This window comes from Puma concolor, chromosome B2, assembly GCF_028749965.1.
Source record: "Puma concolor isolate L17-30 chromosome B2, mPumCon1.1.hap2, whole genome shotgun sequence".
In the NCBI taxonomy this organism is placed as follows: Eukaryota; Metazoa; Chordata; class Mammalia; order Carnivora; family Felidae; genus Puma; species Puma concolor.
This window is the reverse complement of record NC_141671.1, coordinates 97,536,782-97,558,827: the sequence shown is the minus strand read 5'-3', so window position 1 is coordinate 97,558,827 and position 22,046 is coordinate 97,536,782. Positions and strand designations below refer to the sequence as shown.

Genomic DNA, 22,046 nt, shown 5'->3' with positions numbered 1-22,046 from the left:
TTTGCTAAATGTTGTTGGCTGGGCACCTGCTTTGTTCCAGGCTTTGAATTAGTTGCAGAGAATGCAGCAGTCAGGAAGTAGCCCCTGTCCTCCAGAGCTTACTTCTAGTAGACTGTGTGATGGGTTGTGATTTGTGTGCTTCCAAAACATTGCCTTCCAATTGGATGCATGGTGATGATAGTGTAGTGTATGTTTGAGAGGGGAAAATATTCTTGTAAAATAAGGAAGTTTGCTGAATTTAAAGTTTATTTATTTTGAGAGAGAGACACAGAATGGGCACGCATGTGGTGTGCGAGCGGGGAAGGGGCAGAAAGAGAGAGAGCAAGAGAGAGAGAATCCTAAGCAGGTTCCACGCCGATGCAGGGCTCAGTCCCACGAACCTCGAGATCATGACCTAAGCAGAAATCCAGAGTCAGACGCCCAACCAACTGAGCCACCCAGGCACCCCTGCAGTTTTCCGAATTTAAAGTGTGATTATACTGATTTGGAGAAGAGTTTAGCTGGAACAGTTTCTTAAGTAGCTAGTATAACTTTTCAGTTTATGAATTTTCTGTATTTTCCAATCGTTTAATAAAAATTCCAGATTCTGCTATGTGCTAGTTATGCCAGTATTGAGGATTCAAAGTAAATATGACTCCATTTCTGCTGTTGGTGAACTCACAGTTCAATGTGGGGAGGGGCAAGAGGTGGATAAGATAAACATAACTGCAATGCACGGTTGTAACATTGCTATTATAGAAATAATTAGACGGGAGATTGCTTAGTGGAAAGCTTCTCGAAAAGCTGACGTTAAGCTGACTCTTAAAAGAGGATTGAGGGGGCGCCTGGGTGGCTCAGCTGGTTAAGCGTCGGACTTCGTCATGATCTCACAGTTAGTGAGTTCGAGCCCCGAATCGGGCTCTGTGCTGACAGCTCGGAGCTTGGACCCTGCTTTGGATTCTGTGTCTCCCTCTCTCTCTACCCTTTGCCTACTCAAACTCTGTCTTTCTCTCTCTCTCTCTCTCTCTCAAAAATAAACATTAAAAAAAAATTTAAAAAAAAAAGAGGGTTGAGAATTGACCAAAGAGGAGCAAAGGAGTTTAAACTGTCTGGACAAGGACGCATGAAGAAACCATGTATTAAATGCATATGCCATTTATTGAGTGGTTACCAGGTACTAAACACCCAACAGCCCTGTGAAATTAAAATTATCTTCAGTTTACAAATAGGTTCAAAGATGTCAGGTTTCTTATGCTAGGACACACAGCTTATAGCTGGAAGTCTGGGTGTAAACCCATGTCAGTCTGATTTCAAACCCCTTAACTATTTATCTGTATCGCCTGCTGTCAGCATTTAAATCTTCCCTGTCTTTGTTCTTTATCCCTCAGCCAGTTTTTCATCACCTTCTATTCATTCTTCCTTGGAAAGACTTCTTATCTGTCTCTTACCCATCTACTACTACGAGTCTACGCCAGGCACTCATTAATATATGCCTTAGTGCTGAAATTCCTTTCTGCCTACCCTCTCTTGGACGTGGGATCTCCTTTTGTGTACTACTAGGTAATTGTTTTTATTTCACCGTTATCAAACCTTACAGGCTTTGTAGGTTGGATGAAATTGAGAACCCACAGTCTTCTGTTTGGTATGCTTCATGATCTAGTCTTATTTTACATTTACAGGTTTGACATTAAAGGTATAATAATTGCTTTTATTTCCCAGCACTTACTATGTGTCCAGTACCATGTCAAACACTTTGTAGATGTTTTCCCCCCTAGAACAACCTGGTGAATTTTATAGATAAGGAAATGTGACTTGCCTAGGATCACAGGTGATACTAAAACATGTCTCAGTGTCAGCTCTTTCATTATCTACTACTAAAAGTTTCCTAAAAAATTGGTACACATATTGCTTTTGCACATTTTCTGCCTCTGTTGATGTTCTTTTGCCCTACTTGTAATATTTGTCTTTATTCTATATTCTATCTATGGAATATTCTACCCGTTCCGTATATATTCATTCTTCTATATTCTATCCATTCTTCAAGTTCCATATCTTTTCAGTTCTCTGAACACTATAAGATATGTTAATATTTTTCTTCTCCCTTTCTAACTTCCTCCATTATGAAAGCTTTCATAAAATAGCACTTAATTATAACTATGGGCATTTGGAATTGGAAGGCATGTTGGCAACTGGTATGACATAAATGAAAGAATATGAGATTGGAAATCAGAGATAAAAATTTTTTTTAATGTTTTAATTATTTTTGAGAGAGCGAAAGTGGTGGGGGGGGGGGGCAGAGAGAGGGAGACAGAAGATCCAGATCAGGCTCTGCGCTTCTTCCCTATGTGAGGCTTGAACCCATGAACCACAAGATCGTGACCTGAGCTGAAGTTGGACGCTCAGCCAACTGAGCCACCCGGGCACCCCAAAAATCTTTACTCTAAGCCTGTAAGTATTGTAGTAGAGGAAAAGTAAAAAAGTGCAATGAGGAAAGAGAGGTTTTACCTGAGTTATTCATAAAGGGTTATTCTGAGTTGGGTCCTAAAGGATATTTAAGTCAGAAGATAAGGTAGGGAAGGCTACTTTAGGGTCAGGAACCACCAGCGTGAGGAAAGCCGTGGAAAAGATGTGAAAGTGCGTGGTATGTTTAGTAAATTAAGAGACAGTATCTTCTGGACAATGCCTGAGGTTTTAAAAAGTTGTTGTAATTGTTATTTTCACTACCATCATCATCTTATATGCTCTCAGCACCTGCCACAGAGCTGGGCATATCAAATGATCAAATATTTATTGACTCTGTGTTGAGTGTTAATAGCAGTGTTCAATTCTGAGACATGCTCTTGTTCTGTAAATTATGATAGACACTTCGTAGTACTATATTAGAGGCATTATTCTAAGTGCTTTACATGTATTAATTTAATTATCATATGTGTTTTATGGGGTAAGTGCTGTTATTCACATTTTATGGATGAGAAGACGGAGACACAGAGAAGTTGACTAACTTGAGGTCACAGAGTAAGTGATAAAGTGAATCCAGGCAATCTGACTCCATATTCTACATTTTGAATGTACTACTACCACATTGTAGTGCCTCTCAAGAGTTAAATTTTGATTTCTGCCTCTATTTTAAAAAGGATGATTGAGGGAAACCTGGGTGGTTCAGTTGGTTAAGATTCCGACTTCAGCTCAAATCATGAACTTGTGGTTCATGAGTTCAAGTCCCGCATTGGGCTCTGTGCTGACAGCTTAGAGCCTGGAGCCTGCTTCAGATTCTGTGTCTCCCCCTCTCTCTCTGACTCTCCCCAAGTCTCTCTTTCACTCTCTCTCTCCAAAAGTAAATAAACATTAAAAAAAAATTTGTTTGAATAAAAAGATGATTGAATATTCACATCCTTTAGTTTTATCCATGTTATCAGCTAGTTTTTTGGCACATTTTTTAGTTAGGTGTATTTGCATGCTTATATAATTCATTGTAGATGAATATTTATTAATATTGAAAGACTAACATTTTATGATTCTATAAATTTAGACCTATTCTGAGGCTGTTAGTTGCCTTATTTGAAGTTTTCAGTAAATCTGTTTAGAAGTTTCTATGGTTTGGAAAATTTGTATTGACTACCACATTATATTCAGCTGCTTTGGCTCAGTTAGTTCTTCCCTTGAGGTCCTGCAAGGAATATATATATAAGAAACAATGGTATACGGGAAATAAGATGCTGATTGATCTTTGACCAGTTTTGTACCTAAAATCTTACCTCAGAACTTTGGTGAAGTCTTCTGTTTCAGCCCAGTTTACCAAAATTCTGCAGTTGAATTTTAGGTACAGAACCAGTAAAAGATAAGCCCATGCTTCTATCACTGTTGGGCAGAGTCTCCCAGAAACAAAGAGAAAAGAGGGACATTTGCCATTTCTTTCTGTTGCTCCTGACACATGAAGAAACAGAAGAACATGACATGGAAAGAAATAGCAGCATGGTCAACGGCAGAGTAGAGGGGAGAGGAGGAAGCCATACCTAAATGCATGATATTTGTGTTTATGGTGACCCCTGCCTGTTAATAAACAAGGTTAAAATGGTGTCTTGGAATCTGACAAATCAGATTTTTACTCCTTCTTGAGAGGACAGTGGCTGGAGAGAAGGGAAGTACTTGTAGAAATAGCCTTTCCTTAGGTGGCTGTACCCATTTTAATTTTTCATTTTCTTTTGAATTATACTGTCCACCTGTTTTTTCTGAGGCAGAAAAATTATCCAGTGTGATAATATTCATAGTGACTTTCAACTTTAACATTGTATTTAAATGGTTTTAAAATCTTTTAGGAAAGTAGCTCTTTGCCTCATTTTTTTTTTGTAGGCAAGAGAGGAATTGAAGTTGTAGCTAATGGTTAATTGGGTGTATCATGGTTACAGAAACCACTGCTTATCACCTTGTATTAGATTCAACTTTAGATTTACTTATTTGCCATAACTTAGATCTCGTTATTTCCTGTCGCCAGTAAATTTATTCACAAAGAATGAAGTATTAATATAGTCAGGAGGTAGTGAGATGTTTTCTGTTTTCAGTGAGCTAATTGTACGTGATTTGTAAACTTGGGAATTTTCTGCAGAGAAACTCAGTGTATTGTTTGAATTTGAAGCCTATCAGGGTAGAATTATATGAAGTGTGAATGCTTGTATCATTTGCTTAAAATGGTGACTTTTATGGATATATGTCAGTAAAAATGAAAACATTGTTATATGTTGGAAAGAGCACTAGACTCGTTCAATAACTGTGACCAGAGTTGTTCTCCTGGTTTCACTGTTACTTAGTGGTCTTGTAATGTTTATCCTGGTTTGACTGTTATTTAGTGCTCTTGTAATGTTGGACAGAGTTTTTCACCTCTTTCGTTTATTTACCTGTAGATAACATTGCATCCATTTGACCTCCAACGCACATTTAAGTATAATGATACAAGATTCCGAACTCTACTTGAAGTTTTCTGTCTTTGACTAATAAATTATGGTAGTCTTGATGTACTTGGTGTTGGTTAGTGGATGAGAAAAGAGAGAAAAAGCTCCTTGAATAATTCAGTGTTAGTAATTGGTATTTGGCTAAATTAATATGGTTATTTTAAATGTCTCCAAAGGATATGCCAACCTACGAAAGATAGGATATATATAAATAAATATATGAATACAAGGATATTGAGTCTCATTACTCAGGTACCAACAGGATCGATTCTGCATTTACTCATATGGTATATTGTATTGCTACCTAGTTGTGGAATATTAGTGCTGGAAGACACTTGGATATTACATAGGTCAAAAGCCATGTTCCTCTGTCATACCCAGACTATTTCAGTATGTGGTTTTAGTGCTATATGTGTGGTATAGGGAATATTTTAAGTTCACAGTAGAAGCATTTACTACTCATTGGGACAGAGGATTGTGAGCTGGGTTTGCAGAGTGGGTAGGATTTGAACAGGTGAGAGATGAACATATTTGTCAGGGGGAATAGTAGAGAACAAGGTATTTAAGTTTCCAGTCTTGCTAGAGGGTTTGTAAAAACAAATACAATGAGTAGGACTGGAAATATTGGTGGAATCAAACCATGGACACGATGAAATTTAGAATAGAAATAGATCTATACAAACATTTTTTTTTTTTTTTCAGGGTGAGAGAGATTTTTTTTTTTTTTCCCCCAGGAAGAGTGAACTATCTGGACAGAGTAGGAGAGGTTGAATACATTAGGTGGGGTAAGGATAATTGTGGGGATAATAGTTTAGAGTTGGACTGTAAGAGACCATAAGATAGGGGAAGACTTCACTTTAGATGAGCAATAGACTCTCCTGGGACTTGAGAGAATGATACAAGTATAGCTTCACTTTGGCTGTGGTTCATTAGTTGCATAAGTTAGCATACATAATTTTGAACTGCTCACTTCTGTGATCCTTTTAAATAAATAATAGCTCTGCATTTAGAATTTGGTGTACTGATTTTGCATTCATTGTTAAGAATGCTGATCACACAAGTTTTTTGAAATGAAAAATCTTTATGGCATTCAGTTTTTCCTAGAATCTTTGTTTTAGAGCAGGTTCATTTATCTTTGCAAGGATCTGACTAATGCTCTTCATTTTATTTTCAGTTTGGCTTTGGGTGAAAAAAGAATTTAGCCTATATGCACTGCTTTACCCACTGGAAGAATGACAGATGACAAAGATGTGCTTCGAGATGTATGGTTTGGGCGAATTCCAACTTGCTTCACCCTGTATCAGGATGAGATAACTGAACGGGAGGCAGAACCATATTATGTAAGTATGTTGATGGTAGAAAGTGGGATATCTAACTTTGTCCATTTTTGTAAACAAACTCTAAGAACCTAAAGGCTGTGATCCAACATTTTATATACAATTAGTACTTGATTATTATGGAAAAAAATGAGAAAACACAGATCAACAAAGGAAAGGAAATAAAAAATTACCTCTAATCCTACTATCCAGACGGAGGAAAAAAATTGCTGTTGATATGTTGCTGTGGGACCTTCCTGACATTCTTTTTTCATGAATACATATGTATATAATTTGTGATAATGGAATCATAAGTTATGTGCTGTAGGAGTTATTTTGAAAATAATAGGTTCAGATTTGATTCTTCTGTATTTAAGTGGCCCCAAGCAACTGTCAAATTCTTTTTTATAGCTCAATGAATATATATAACATGTGTGTTTTCATCTGTTGGTAAGCTAATATGTATTATATAAAACATATCATTTAATAACAGATTACTGTATGTAGACTTGTAGGTTTGAATTAGTGTCATTATCTGTTCTAAAAAAACAGTATCAAGTGTCTTCTGATTTTGGCCTGCTTTTTTTCCTTCTCTAAGCACATGTATAATCCAAACATATGCATCTGTCAGTCAGAGATAATAATACTTTGCCTTTTTACAGAGTATTCAGGCCCTAAACAGCAAAGACGTTCTCAGTTGTCATTATTTTCGTTTTGTCGCAGATAGACAGAATATTGTGTACCTAGGGGGATCTGGAAAAGTGGAAATGTATTTGTGGTGTTGGACTTTCTTGTTTCACATGAGTAAAGCTTGCCCTTTGCTTTGTTTCTTGTCTGTGTGAGAGGTGGCACTGCTCCGTAGCCTGCTCTAGCCATGGGAAGTCAGGCTGGTGGAGGAAGCCACTTAAGGAGCCAACTCATTCACTATTTGGGTACAGGAGCGGTGTCATTTGCCTTTGTGTCTCCTCAGCACCTGGCATAGGTCATGCAAGTGGTGGTCACTCAGTGCGTGAAAACCTCATGCATTCATGTTGGGATTTTGTTTTATATTTCTCTGTGGGTTTTCTCACTGAATATAATTTCAGAGAAATCAGGCAGCTTTTTGTTACTAGTACTCAGCTTATCATAACTGAATATATGCGTTTAAGTCATTTTAACTTTGGAAATCTTAACAGTTTTCTTTTCTGCCTTTAGAAGAACTTCCATAGTAAAAAAACAAAATGTGGTCACAGTTTATTTTTGGAAGAATTTCACTTGTTAGATGTGTATTTTTTTTTTGCTTCTTCTGTGATATGGGTTAGGATATCACTTATGTTTTATTTCCAAATTAGTTTCTGTTATTTTAATTCAAGCTCTTCACCTTAGGCAGCTTTCTAATAGTATCTAAACAAAGGAGTGTGTGTGTCTCATTGGTCAAAGTGGCAAAAATGAGAAATGTAATTTCAGTCTGTTTACTTTGAAATCAGAATATGATGGTTGACAGCATTCTGCAGTTAAAAAAATCTAAAGACTACAGTGTTTCTCCTTCTTTGTATATGAATCTGTTAAAGATGAAAAGATTGTTGTAAGTTGCTTTCCAACAGTTTCTAATTGAATTGAAAATGGCAGCAAGTATTGGGGATATCTGTAGGAGGAAGAAAATTGTTTTGTCTAATTGATAATTATTTTTTTTAATGTATTTTGCCCTAATTTTTCACCCAAAAGAAACTCATATGGTAATTATGATTATGTTTTTGAAAAATGTTGGTTGACAGGCATATATACATTTTAAACAAAACAAAATGTATATACAAAAACTACAGTTGAAAATCATGTAGCATAATCTAGATTTTGCTCTTTAAATACATACATACTTAAGCATAAGTTAATACATATGGGAAGAAAATATACAAAACATGGTTAGTCTTAGAATTATAGGTGAGTAATGGTTAGTCTTAGAATTATAGGTGACAATGGCAGTGACAGTACGGTTTTAGTTCACATGTGTTGTGGTTGTAAATTAAGCTTGAATATTTTTAATTGCTTTGGTTTATAATAATGATAATATTTTAAAGATCCTGGATAAAATGAGGTAAAAATACATAGCCTGAGGGCCAGTATGCCTCTTTCCTAGACATTCTCAAAACTCAGGTGAGGTGATATAACAGGATTGTTAGCATGGCCTGAAAAGTCCACTCATGTTGAAGTGGATGTGTGATAATGATAGGTGAATGGGAATATACTTTTGTTTTGTTTTGTTTTGTTTTGTTTTATTATTTTTTTTAAAGATTTTATTTTTAAGTAATCCCTATACCCAACGTAGGTCTTGAACTACAACCCTGAGATCAAGAGTCGCATGCTCCATGGACTGAGCCAGCCAGGCATCCCTACACTTTTCTTTTTATAACATTCATTCGTTATTTCTTAGAAACTAGATTTTAAATTATCTATTTCTACCACATTTATAAACTAAATTATTATTCAAAGAGTCTTTGCCATTGGAAAATAATATTAATGTTAAATATATTCCTGTTTATTTCTGCATTTTGATTTATTACCTCTGCATAAATCTCCTTTCAGCCTACATCCCATATCTATGTCAGAGAATTATATATTTTGCAGGGAATATAAGGAAGGAAATTTGTTGGAAACTAGGCAGTCTTTCATTCTGTTGTTGCTGTTGTATTCATTTAAACTGTTGCTTTTCATTTAGATTATCTAATATGAAAACATAAGACTAATTTGCATTCATATTTTGTGACTTGTTACAAAAATCATGCAATTAGGCATATGGTCATAAATCTGAGTGGACTGTAAACATTACAGAGCAGTCCTTTTATGTTTCCTTAGTAAGCTTTCTCTATTCTTCTCTATTTCTCTGAGGCCTGACCTTATTTTTCACTCTGAAGAGGTGACCTCACTTCTTGATTTCTTAACCTTCTGTCACCAAGTCTCCTAAACATATCTGCATTCACACATACTGACTTCTTCTTGTTTTAATGGAAGAGGTGTTCTTCCTCCTAGGCAAGCCCTATCCTTCTATCTGCTCTGGATCCCATCTGTAGTCTTCTCAGGAAGCTGGTGGTTTCTGATATTCTCCTACCTCTACCCCTGCCTTCTCTCTTTATTTTACTTTCAACTTCTACCTACTAGCTCCTTTTTTTGCAGCATTTATATTATGTTAAATCCTTCCTATCCTGAAACCACCTTCTATTGACCCCATCTCTCTTTCAACCTTTTGCTTTCCCTTCACAGCCAGACTTAGGAAAAAGGTGGTCTGTACTCATTGTCTCCTTCCCACCTTCCACTTATCTTACTGTAATCACATTTTCGCACTACTCCAACAGAATTGTTCTTGATAAAGTCACTGATGCCATCTTTTTTGTCAAACCTAGAGTCTGTTTTTGAATTTTCATATGCTTGATCTCCCAGTGGTGTTTGCTATTGATTTGGATGTTTTCTCCACTTTGTGACATTGTTCTCTCTTGCTGTGCAGTGCCTCATAATCCTGGTTTTGCTTCTACTATTCTGGTTTGTTTTTGTTTTTTTTCTTGGTCTCCTTTGCCAGATCTCTCTCCTTTGCTTCTTCCTTAATGTTGGCATTCCTTGGAACTTTGCTTTTTTTTCCCCCTCCACTTCACTCTTTCCCCCCTGGAGCCACCATTTTAATCTCTTGTTGAGCATTTGCATCTTGACAACTCCCAAGATTTTTCTCCTGAGTTCTGTTCCTATATGTCTGTCTGCTGTATATCCTCACTGAGATGTCTTGAAGACACTCAAACTTCGTGTGTTTGAAACTGGACTCATCATCATTTCTTCCAGATAGCCTGGTCATCTGCCGTACTCCCTTCCTATTTGTGCAAGTAGATCTGTCACCCAGCTAATTAATTATTCTTACCAGTAATTAAGAAAGGACTCATCCTTTGTTGCTCCATTCTCTCATATCCCTGACATTCAGTTAGTAACTTAATCCATCTGATTTTACATCTCAAATATCTCTGAAATTTAGCCAGTTTCTTCCATACCCATTGCTACAGCCTAGTTAGGACTACAATTTATTTTTTTTCTTTTTTAAGTTTATTTAAATTCCAGTTAGTTAACATATAGTATAATATTAGCTTCAGTAGTAGAATTTTGTGATTCATCACTTAACATACTACACCAGTACTCATCACAAGTGCCCTCCTTAATCCCCATCACCCAGTTAACCCATCCCCCCTGTCCACTCTCCCTCCAGCAACCCTCAGTTTGTTCTCTACAGTTAAGAGTCTGTTTTATGATTTGCCTCTCTCTTTTTTCCCCTCATGTTCATCTGTTTCATTTCTTAAATTCCACATAATGAGTGAAATCATATGCTATTTGTCTTTTTCTAATGGACTTATTTCGCTTAGCATAATACATTCAAGCTCAATCCACGTTGTTGCAGATGGCTAGTTTCATTCTTTTTTGTGGCCGAGTAATAGTCCATTGTGTATGTATACCACATATTTTTTATCTAGTCATCAGTTGATGGACATTTGGGTTCTTTACATACTTTGCTATTGTTGATAGCGCTGCTGTAGATATCAGGGTGCATGTGTCCCTTCGAATCAGTATTTTTGTAACTTTTGGGTAAATACCTGGTAGTGCAATTGCTGGGTTGCAGGGTAGTTCTATTTTTAACTTTTTGAGGACCCTCCATACTGTTTTCCAGAGTGGCTGCACCAGTTTGCATTTCCACCAACAGTGTAAGTGTATTCTCCTTTTTCTGCATTCTTGCCAACACTTGTTGTTTCCTGTGTTGTTAATTTTACCTATTCTGACAGATGTGAGGTGATCTCTTATTGTAGTTTTGATTTGTATTTCCCTGATGATGTGATGTTGAGCATCTTTTCATGTGTCTGTTGGCCATCTGGATGTCTTCTTTGAAAAAATGTCTATTCATGTCTTCTGTACATTTTTTAAGTAGGTTATTTGTATTTTGGGTATTGAGTTTGATGAGTTCGTTATAGATTTTGGATACTAACCCTTTATCAGTTACGTCATTTGCAAATATCTTTTCGCATTCCAAAGGTTGCCTCTTACTTAGTCTTGTTGTTTCCTTCACTGTACGGAAGCTTTTTGTTTTGATGAATGAAGTCCCAAAAGTTTATTTTTGCTTTTGTTTCCCTTACCTCAGAAGACGTATCTAGTAAGAATTTGCCATGGCTGACATGAGAGAGGTTGCTGCCTGTGTTCTCTAGGATTTTGATGGTTTCTTGTCTCACGTTTAGGTCTTTCATTCATTTTGATAATGAGTTTGTTTTTTTTTTTTTAATTTTTTTTTTTCAACGTTTATTTATTTTTGGGACAGAGAGAGACAGAGCATGAACGGGGGAGGGGCAGAGAGAGAGGGAGACACAGAATTGGAAACAGGCTCCAGGCTCTGAGCCATCAGCCCAGAGCCCGACGCGGGGCTCGAACTCCCGGACCACGAGATCGTGACCTGGCTGAAGTCGGACGCTTAACCGACTGCGCCACCCAGGCGCCCCGATAATGAGTTTTTAAAAAAATGTTTATTTATTTATTTTTGAGAGAGAGAGTGCACAAGCCGGGGGGGGTGGGGGGTGGGGGCAGAGAGAGAGGGAGACACAGAATCCGAAGCAAGGCTCCAGGCTCTGAGCTGTCAGTGCAGAGCCCAACGCGGGGCTCTAACTCAAGAACCATGAATTCATGACCCAAGCCGAAGTTGGACGCTTAACCTTAGACTGAGCCACCCAGGTGCCCCTTTCATTCATTTTGAATTTATTTTCATGTGTGGTGTAAGAAAGTGGTCCAGTTTCATCCTTCTGCATGTCACTACCCAGGTTTCTCCGCACCATTTGGTGAAGAGACAGTCTTTTTTTCCCATTGTATATTCTTTCCTGCTTCTAAAAGATTAGTTGACCCTATAGTTGTGGGTCCGTTTCTGGGTTTTCTATTCTGTTCCACTGATCTGTATGTCTGTTTTGGTGCCAATGCTGTACTGTCTTGATCACTATTGCTTTGTAATATAAGTTGAAGTCTGGAATCATGATGCCTCTGGCTTTTATTTTCTTTTTCAAGATTGCTTTGGCTATTCTGGGTCTTTTGTGGTTCCATATAAATTTTAGGATTGTTCTAGCTCTGTGAAAAATATGGTGGTATTTTGATAGGGATTGCATTAAATGTGTAGATTGCTTTGGGTAGTATAGACATTTTAACAGTGTTCTTCCATTCCATGAGCTTGGGATGCTTTTCCATTTCTTTGTGTCTTCAATTTCTTTCACAAGTGTTCTATAGTTTTCACAGTACAGATCTTTTACCTCTTTGGTTAGATTTATTCCTAGGTGTCTTGTGGTTTTTGATGCAGTTGCAAATGGGATCAATTCCTTGATTTCTCTTTCTGCTGCTTTATTATTGGTGTATAGAAAAGCCACAGATTTCTGTACGTTGATTTTATATACAGCGACTTTACTGAATTCGTGTATCAGTTCTAGCAATTTTTTGGTGGAATCTTTCAGGTTTTTACATAGAGTATCATGTTGTCTGCAAATAGTGAAAGTTTGATTTCTTCCTTAATGGTTTGGATGCCTTTTATTTCTTTTTGTTTTCTGATTGCTGAGGCTAAGACTTCAAGGACTGTGTTAAATAACAATTGTGAGAGTGGACATCCCTGTCTAGTTCCTGACCGTAGAGGAAAAGCTCTCAGTTTTTCTCCATTGAGGATGATATTAGCTGTGGGTTTTTCATATATGGCCTTTATGATGTTGAGATATGTTCCCTATATCTCTACTTTGTTGAGGATTTTTATTAAGAATGGTTGCTGTCCTTTGTCAGATGCTTTTTCTGCATCTAAGGAGAAGATCGTGTGGTTCTTACCTTTTATTAATGTGGTGTATCACGATTGATTTGCGAATATTGAACCACCCTTGCAGCCCAGGAATAAATCCCATTCGATTATGGTGAGTGATTCTTTTAATGTACTGTTGGATTCGATTTGTTGAGAACAGACCACCATTTAAAAACTGATGGGATTTGATAATACTAATTTCCCTGTTTCATTCTTGCCCTCTTTCCATTTTTCAGTTTTTAGTTGGAATAAAACCTTTAGTAGCCTTTCCTCATCTTAAGATCCTTCCTGTAGTTTATCTGGTCCCTTCCTTATTCAGTACGCTGCTGTCTCAACCCTCTCTATTCCTGTCATATTCGACTTCTTATGGTTCCTCCAGCGTGCCAATCTTTGTCTTCTCATATTCACTTTATGGCTTCTTGTATTTCCTCTGTCTGGAATAAGCAGCAGTATCTCCTACTCCTACTCACAGCCAAACGTTCACAGCACTCATGTTTGGTTCACTCCTGTTTACCTTTTGGCTGTTGCCTAAGCATAGTTTCCTGTCATGTCTTTCCATAAGCCCCTAGGTGAGGTTAAATTCCTTTGCTACTTTGTCTTGTAGCACTCTTTCCTTCCTCCTTGCATTCATCACATTTGTAATTTTGTTTTTGCTGACCATCTATCTAGCCTGTTAGTGCTGTGGAGGAACTCTTGTCTCATTCGGTGCTCTGTCTTCATTGTCTGGTGTGATGCCTCATGCATTGAAATGGAACAGAATTCTAGTATATTTTAATTCTACTTTTGTTCTAGGTAAATAAGCCTCTAATTTTATAATTGAAAATTGTTGGACAAAATAGGATTTGGCACAAATAAATAATATTGCAGCTACCTTTTTCAAAAACATAAGTAATCTGTACAGCTATTCCTGTATTCCTTGCAAGCTGTATAGAAAAAAAATGAATCACTTGTGTAATACTCACTGAGTACTTGATAGTGCTACATGAGGAATAAGAGAATGATGGATTGATGCCATGTAGCTGACAGTTTCCCTAGAGAGGGATAATCCTTTTCATATTAAAAGAAGTTAACCTCAAAGACATTAATTAAAGTGGAATAAGCCAGACGCAAAAGGACAAATATTTTATGGTTCCACTTAGGCAAGGTACCTAGAATAGTCCAATTCAAAGAAACAAGTTAGGAAAGTGATTCCCAAGGGCCCGGGGAAGAGAAGAATAGGGGAGTTACTGTTTCATTGGTACAGAATTTGAGTTTGGGCTGATGAAAAATTCTTAAGATGGAGAGTGGTGATGGTTGCACAACAGTGTGAATGTATTTAATGCCAATGAACTATACACTGAAAAATGGCTAAAATGGCAAATTTTATGCAAGATATATTTTACCACAATTAAAATAAAAGTAAACCAATGAAATACACCTAAGAAAATCAGTGAATGGTACAATCTGGATATAGAAGACAGGATTATGTTATTTTACTGTTTTTTTTTTCATTTTTTTAAATGTTTATTTTTGAAAAAGAGAGAGAGAGACACAGGGTACGAGTGCAGGAGGGGGAAAGAGAGAGGGAGACAGAGAACCTGAAGCAGGCTTCAGGTTTTGAGCTGTCAGCACAGAGCCCAACATGGGGTTCAAACCCGTGAACCGTGAGATCACGACCCGGGCCGAAGTTGGACGCTTAACCAACTAGTCACCCAGGCGCCCCTTTATTTTTACTTACTTAAATATTTACCAGCTAAGTTGTATCTATACTTACTCTTATATAGCCATTCTCAAATCTTAGTGTCATTTTTTAGTGCTGCTGTAGATATTTATATCAGTTACAGATTACTCCCACAGACCAATTTAGAAAAGAAGATTCCAAGTACGTTTCGGTATAGATTCTGTCTTAAGAATGGGAATTCTTTATTAATTATCATTTTGGCTTTTTGTTACTTAACCTTTGGGATCTGTGTTTCATTCAGCAAATATATATAGTGTGCCTATTGTATAAAGCAGGCACTATTTTGGGCATTTGGAAAGTAGCAGTGGACAGAACAAAAATCCCTGTATTATTGGAGCTTACATTCTAATACTCCTCATTCCTTATGTAAAGAAGTTTTCATTTCATGAAAATCATTTGTGAATTTTTCAGTAACTTTGAACCCTAGGCATGTGGTACGACACCCCAAAATCAGGAGATGATATCCGTGCTCATTAGTCCTGATGTGTTTTCTTTTCTTATAATATCCATAGGTTAATATTCTCTACAGAATAGATTATTATTTAATTACAATGGACATTTTAAATTAAAAGTTTTGGATTTACTAGTATAAAGCTTATTAGACTAATAGATTACAGTTGATTCTTACACAGGTTTGAACTGTGTGGGTCCACTTATATGCTGATCTGTTTTACAGTTCAGTGTTGTAAATGTATTTTCTTTTCCTTATGATTTTAATAACATTTTCTTAGCTTTCTTTATTATAAGACTATATAATACATATAAGATACAAAATATCTTGTTATTTGACTGTTTATATTATTGGTAAGGCTTCCAGTCAAGAGACTATTAGTAGTTTAAGTTTTTGAGGAGACAAAAGTTATACATGGATTTTGAACCATGTGGGGGTTGACACCCCTAACTCCCACATTGTTCAAGGGTCAATTCTGTACTTATTTATTTAAAAAAATGGCTAATTTATTATGCTATTTTAATTTCTTAGAGATGCCCACATTACATTTGTATTTGATTCTGTGATTTCTGATTTTAATGAATCTTTTCTTTGCCATTTCTTTAATAGAATATGATTCTGCAAGTTGTTTAAACTGCATATAAAATAGAGTTGATAATTTCCTGTAAAACAACTAGTGTTTTTTCTTACATACTGTATTCATTTCCTTTTTCTTTTCTTCCCTAATCCACATTCTAGTTGTTTCTTTATAAAAGAGGAACTTAACATTTTGTTGAATCCACATTGCTATCCAAAAGCTTAGTTCTAGTATTAACAAGTACCTTCCGTTCCATCCTGGAGCATGCCAGCTACCTCCTACCCCCTCTACCCTGTTGTCCCTAGGACCACTGTCATATTCTCTTACCCAGTTGGGGCTTGTTATCTTGATTTTCTGTGATTAAATATTAGTTCCCTTAACCAGAGTATTTCTCTTTGTATGTATTCCCCAGCCCAGTAGTTCTACTTGATTTACTAACCAAAAGACAACTTTTTCACTTAATTAATTAATTTGTTTTCTTGAGAGAGAGTGTGTACATGTGCTCACAAGCAGGGGAGGGGCAGAGGAAGAGGAAGAGAGAATCTTAAGCAGGCTCCACATCTCCTGAGGTTGAGATCATGACCTTAGCCAAAATCAAGAGTCAGATGCTTAACTGACTGAGCCACCTGGGCACCCCCAAAAGACATAACTGAATAAACAGCATGAAAAATGCAGCAGAGTTAGCCTGTCAAAAGCAGCTGAAAGAGAATAACAATACAATTTTACCAGCAAAAGACAGAAGCTTAGAAAGTAAGAAATGGCTAGAGTATCTACTACAAAGGAGGGAAAAACATAAATTTTTGCCACTTTACTCCTTTAAAATTTTTTTTTTAACATTTATTCCTTTTTTTTTTTTTAATTTTTTTTTTCAACGTTTATTTATTTTTGGGACAGAGAGAGACAGAGCATGAACGGGGGAGGGGCAGAGAGAGAGGAAGACACAGAATCGGAAACAGGCTCCAGGCTCTGAGCCATCAGCCCAGAGCCTGACGCGGGGCTCGAACTCACGGACCGCGAGATCGTAACCTGGCTGAAGTCGGACGCTTAACCGACTGCGCCACCCAGGCGCCCCAACATTTATTCCTTTTTTGAGAGACAGAGTGTGAGTGGGGGAAGGACAGAGAGAGAGGGAGACACAAAATCCAAAGCAGGCTCCAGGCTCCAAGCTGTCAGCATAGAGTATGATGCAGGGCTCAAACTCACAAACTGTGAGATCATGACCTGAGCTGAAGTTGGATGCTTAATGACTGAGCCACCCAGGCGCCCCAGCCACTTTCCTCCTTTTATCCACTTGTGTGTTCTTCTTTATAAAAATTCTAAGCAGTTTTCTTACATACTATCATGTTTTCTTTCTGGGTATCTTTGGTGGGGGAAAAACAATGATGGCCATTATAACTATGCTGGTTGAAGGTTTACCTAGCCCAGTATTCCCTCCCAGACTTTTCTTTCTCCAAAGTCCAAGTAGCCCCAGGCTCTGTGAAGACAGGATTGAAGGAGTTGATGGACAGTGGCAGGATCACCAGTCTACCGGCATTACATCTTAAGCTTGTGTCTTATTGCACTTCAAAGCTTTAGGGGTGCCTGGGTGGCTCAGTTGGTTAAGCATTGGACTTTGGCTCAGGTCATGATCCCATGGGTTCCTGGGTTCGTGCCCTGCATCGTGCTCTGTGCTGACAGCTCAGAACTTGGAGCCTGCTTCAGATTCTGTCTCCCCCCCCCCCCTCTTCCCCTCCCCTGATTGCATGCTCGCTCTCTCTGTCTCTCAAAAATAAACTTTAAAAAAAATTAAAGATTTAAATGTGTAGCTCAATAATCATCTTTAACTTATTTTTCTCCTTCAGTTTTTTGATTAGTAGTAACCAAAATCTGTCTGACTGATTTCCAGACCTTTCTCACTTTTCCATTCCTTCATGCCCATCTCCTCATGTGATGTTTCCTTAACAGATTTCCAGTCTATAATCTTACCTTCTTTAAGTCTTTTATGTACAAACTGCTAGAATATTCCTCAAATACTGTTTCTCATTGTGCCATTCTTTTATTCATGCTATCATAGTGGGCCCCTCTTGTTCATTAAATGAGCTTCTATTTTACCTTTAAAGGCCTCTCTGTTGCTGCAATGAAGTATTTTTGTAAGTACTTCTTATGAATTTTTTTTTTTTTGCCTTTATTTTAGCCTCATATAGAAGAGGACAGATTATATCTTTGTCTTGGTGTTCTTCTTCATTGCGAGTAACCTAATACACAGTAGATTATCAAAACATGATGGACCAATTGAGAAGTCCTGATTGATAAGTCAAGATGTACATTAGGACTGAGTTGATTATCTTCTCAGAACAGTTTAATTAACTCAGGTGAATCATATTAATTTTTAAGTTAAATTTAATAGAAGTAAGAAGCATCCTAAATAGCATGACATCTGATTACATTGTGTTTTTATTTGGAGAAAAGTATTACAGAAAGATTGTATGTAGATTGATTTGTGTTGTTTATTCTAGGTACTTATACTATAAGCTGTACTTTAAGTAATGACAAGAAAATTTAAAAGTTATTAACCTTTAGCCTGTAAAGGGTTTGCTATAAAAAGCAGTTGACTTTGTGTGGAATATTCAAAATAATGCAAAGAACATGGCTGTTTTTCCTTAAGATTCAAAAACCTATTTAGTATATACATTTTAAAAAAAATAGTAAATAAATACGGTTTTACGAATTTTCATTTCAGTTGCTTTTGCCAAGAGTAAGTTATTTGACGTTGGTAACTGACAAAGTGAAAAAGCACTTTCAGAAGGTTATGAGACAAGAAGACATTAGTGAGATATGGTTTGAATATGAAGGCACACCACTGAAATGGTGAGTGAATTTTTCTGCATTTTTAAGCATTGAGTATATGCTAGCTTTAAGAAGGTATAGTGCCCTCTAGCAATTTTTAAAAAGTTATATAAAGAAATAAATCACTAGTCTAGCTCATATAATACAGTGCATTTTATTCAAATATTTTACTGAAAATATTTCTTCCTTCTGTTGGATGCATGGGAGACTGGACACATTTGTATATATTTTCAACAGTAGATTTTTCTATAGCATAATAGTAGTGTATTTGGTTATGCGGTTGTTGTTTTTTTTTTTTTTTCCTTTCTTCAGATACATTTAAGACTCCCCTAAGAATGTCACTCTGTGACAGTATTCAATTTTGGTTCTATTTCCAAAGTTTTTATAATAGATCTTTATATGCACATGATTACCTAAAATGGCATCTTTCCAACCAATTGCCACATTTAGTTGATCACTGTGCCAATATGCACATTTTATCGAGCCTTGGTTTAGTATTTAAAATATATTGATTTTCTTTTTATGTGAAAAATAATTTTGATATTATATCATTCTGAAGAAACATATTGAAAATAAATCCTAAATCTGGGCTTATCCATGTACAGATGATGTATTTTGTGCTTCCTCTGTTACTGTAGGGAGTTTTGTAAATTGTGCTTCCAAAAATATTTAATGAAACTGGGTAAATTACAGAGAGAGGCATATAAAAAAAAAAGGTTCAAGGTATGCTGGGATATAGGTGTTGAAATGCTGCCATATGAATGTAGTTGAATGAAAAGATGATAGCCTGAGTCAAGACTAGAAGGAAATATGAAACGTATAAATAGGTTAAAAGCAGACTTGGATTCTGAATCTCGGAGTATTAAAATGAAGAGTTTTAAAAGAGTCTTATAAAAAAGGAAGCTAGTAGATGTTTAATAAGTGCGGTTGACTTAAATACAAGCATTACTTAGAAATAAGGAGTGAACTTTTGGAACTTACCTTCTGTTGATGAATTCCCACGAGTGAATAGATTTTTCATGATGGTTTAGAAACCTACAAGGTGATTTTGTATTGGGTTATGGGTCACGTCTCCAACTTTTTGAGGCAATTCTGGGAAAGGATGACAAAGTTCTTTATAGCATTCATTTTTTAGTAAAAACCGTACTGATGAGCTTCATAGTCATAGATCAGACTCATTATGACTCTTGACTAGTTCTAGATCTCAGACAGCACAGATAAGTCCATGTTTTCTGTTTCTTTTTATTTCTCAGAATTGGAGGTTTTGGAATGGGAAGGTGGCTTAAAAGAAGTGTAAGAGGAGCAAGGACCAGGAGAGTAGAGGGAAAGGAAGGAGGGGGAAAGATTGTGGCTGAGTAGCAATAGGATATATCTATATTCTTGGCAGTTTAATCTGTATTATAGTTGGGTATTGAAGTTACATTGCTTTATGTGTATTAGTTGCATACACATTATTGTAAGAATCCATGTGACTGACACTAGGCTTTTCAATTTTATCATTGTAAAGTAGGGTTTCTCAACAACAGCCCTGTTGACATTTTGACCCAGATAATTTTTTGTTGTGGAAGGGCTATCCTATACATTGCAGGATTTTTAGCAGCAGCCTTGACCTCTGCCTACCAGTGCTAGTAATATTCCCTCTAGTCATGATTATAAAAAATGTTGCCAAATGTCCCGGGGTGGAGGGGTACAAAACCACCCCCAAATGAGAAACTCTGAAAATGATGGGAAACCTCAATTTAACTTTTATAAGTAAATGAGTGCTTAGTCATCATCCTTCAGCTGCTTTTTAATCCATCCTGTATGGTGGTTGTTTTTGTATTTGATAGGATTTGTATTCTATACATTTGTATTCTGTATCAGTAAATAATGTTTGGACCCATTTCTCCCTGTTACTATGGAGTAATGATCTTGGCTTAAATATATCATGTCCTTACTTTGTCAGGATTTATCCCTTCTGAAAGTCTTTTATTAAAGAGTAAAATTAAAATTAGTTTTACTTTTAGAGAGCTTATATGAAAGTAACTGTGGTCACATATCTTCATTGTAGGTTTTGGGGTGATAACTTTTTATTATGCGTGATGTCACTCTCATAGTTATATGTCTTGTTGTAAGCTCATTGTGTTTAATGGCTTTTGTTAAAACTCTGCCTTTAGTGCAGTAGTCCCCCTTTATCCTGCGGTTTTGCTTCCGTAGTTTCATTTACCCTCAGTCAGTCGTGGTCTGGAAGCAGGTGATCTCCTCTGACGTATTGTCGGAAGGTGGTCAGTAGTAGCCTTACGCCGTGCCATAATGCATATGTCATTCACCTCATTTCATCTCATCACGTAGGCATTTTATCATCTCACATCATCACAAGAAGAGTGGTGAGTACAGTACAATAAGATATTTTGATGGACCACTTCATGTAACTTTTATTATAACTTAATGTAATTGTTCTATTATGTTATTGTTGTTAGTCCCTTACTGTGCCTAATTTATAAATGAAACGTTACCACAGGTACATTTAGGAAAAAATGTAAAATGTGTTGAGTTTGGTACTATCTGTGGTTTCAGGCACCTTCTGGGGCAGTCTTGGAATATATCCCCTACAGATATGGGGGACTAACTACCATATTGTTAGGTACTCCATGTATTTGAGGAAGGAATAGCTTCCAGAGGTGTGAATGTAACCTAGGACCTCTGGGCTAAGTCTTGATCTTTTTCTCTTTTTCCTCCTAACTATTGCAGTTTTCTTCCACATTAAAGGAGTTATCTTCCCTGTGTTAAAGGAGTCATAGGCTATCAATGTCTGGCATTTAAGCAGTGGGCTTCATATAGGATAATCATGTAGGGAGGCAGCTACCACTGAGGTTTTGTAGGACTTGGACTTTTGAGACCATGCAAGTGTCTTAAAGAGTAGAAGAACATGTATTTGAGTAGGATGATAACATCTTTCTTATACCTGATTCTTTGGAGTTTTAAATAAAGTCAAGTGAGAAAAAAATCAAACACAAGACAATTCATAAAAGAAGGAAGAAGGAGCATAAATTGATATTCTTTCTTACTCTAGAAGTCCTATTCATATTTATTGTTACGATTGTTTAAATATCTGCACGAGATACTTCAGTATGGGCTTTGTACCTTAAGTAGCAGTACGTAAGAGGTGCTAAGTAAATGTTTGTTCACTGCATGAGTGAATCTAAATTAAATTAGTCTCTTCTTTTTATTGAGAAAATGAGGCTCCAGTCAATAAAATAACGTGCTCAAATGAGTGAGTAGGACCAGATTTTGAGTTCTCAGTTCAGGGTTCTATCTCCCACACCTGCTGATATTCTGTTTGCTAGTTGTTGTTTTTTTTAATTCTGTATGTTCTCTCTGCATTGCTTATGTTAATTGTCCGTCTTAGAATAGAAAGATATTTAAGAGCAGTGGTATACACAT

General features: G+C 36.7%; 1 protein-coding gene across 1 annotated transcript in view; it reads left to right on the top strand.

The window, feature by feature from the left end:
• The window catches only part of ATG5 (autophagy related 5), a 131,428-nt gene that overhangs the window by 2,832 nt on the left and 106,550 nt on the right, over positions 1-22,046 (top strand). The window contains exons 2-3 of the mRNA XM_025925260.2: positions 6,100-6,265; positions 18,517-18,644. Of these exons, the coding sequence (XP_025781045.1) occupies positions 6,158-6,265; positions 18,517-18,644 (236 nt within the window). The 5' untranslated portion in view covers positions 6,100-6,157. The remainder of the gene's footprint in view (positions 1-6,099; positions 6,266-18,516; positions 18,645-22,046) is intronic.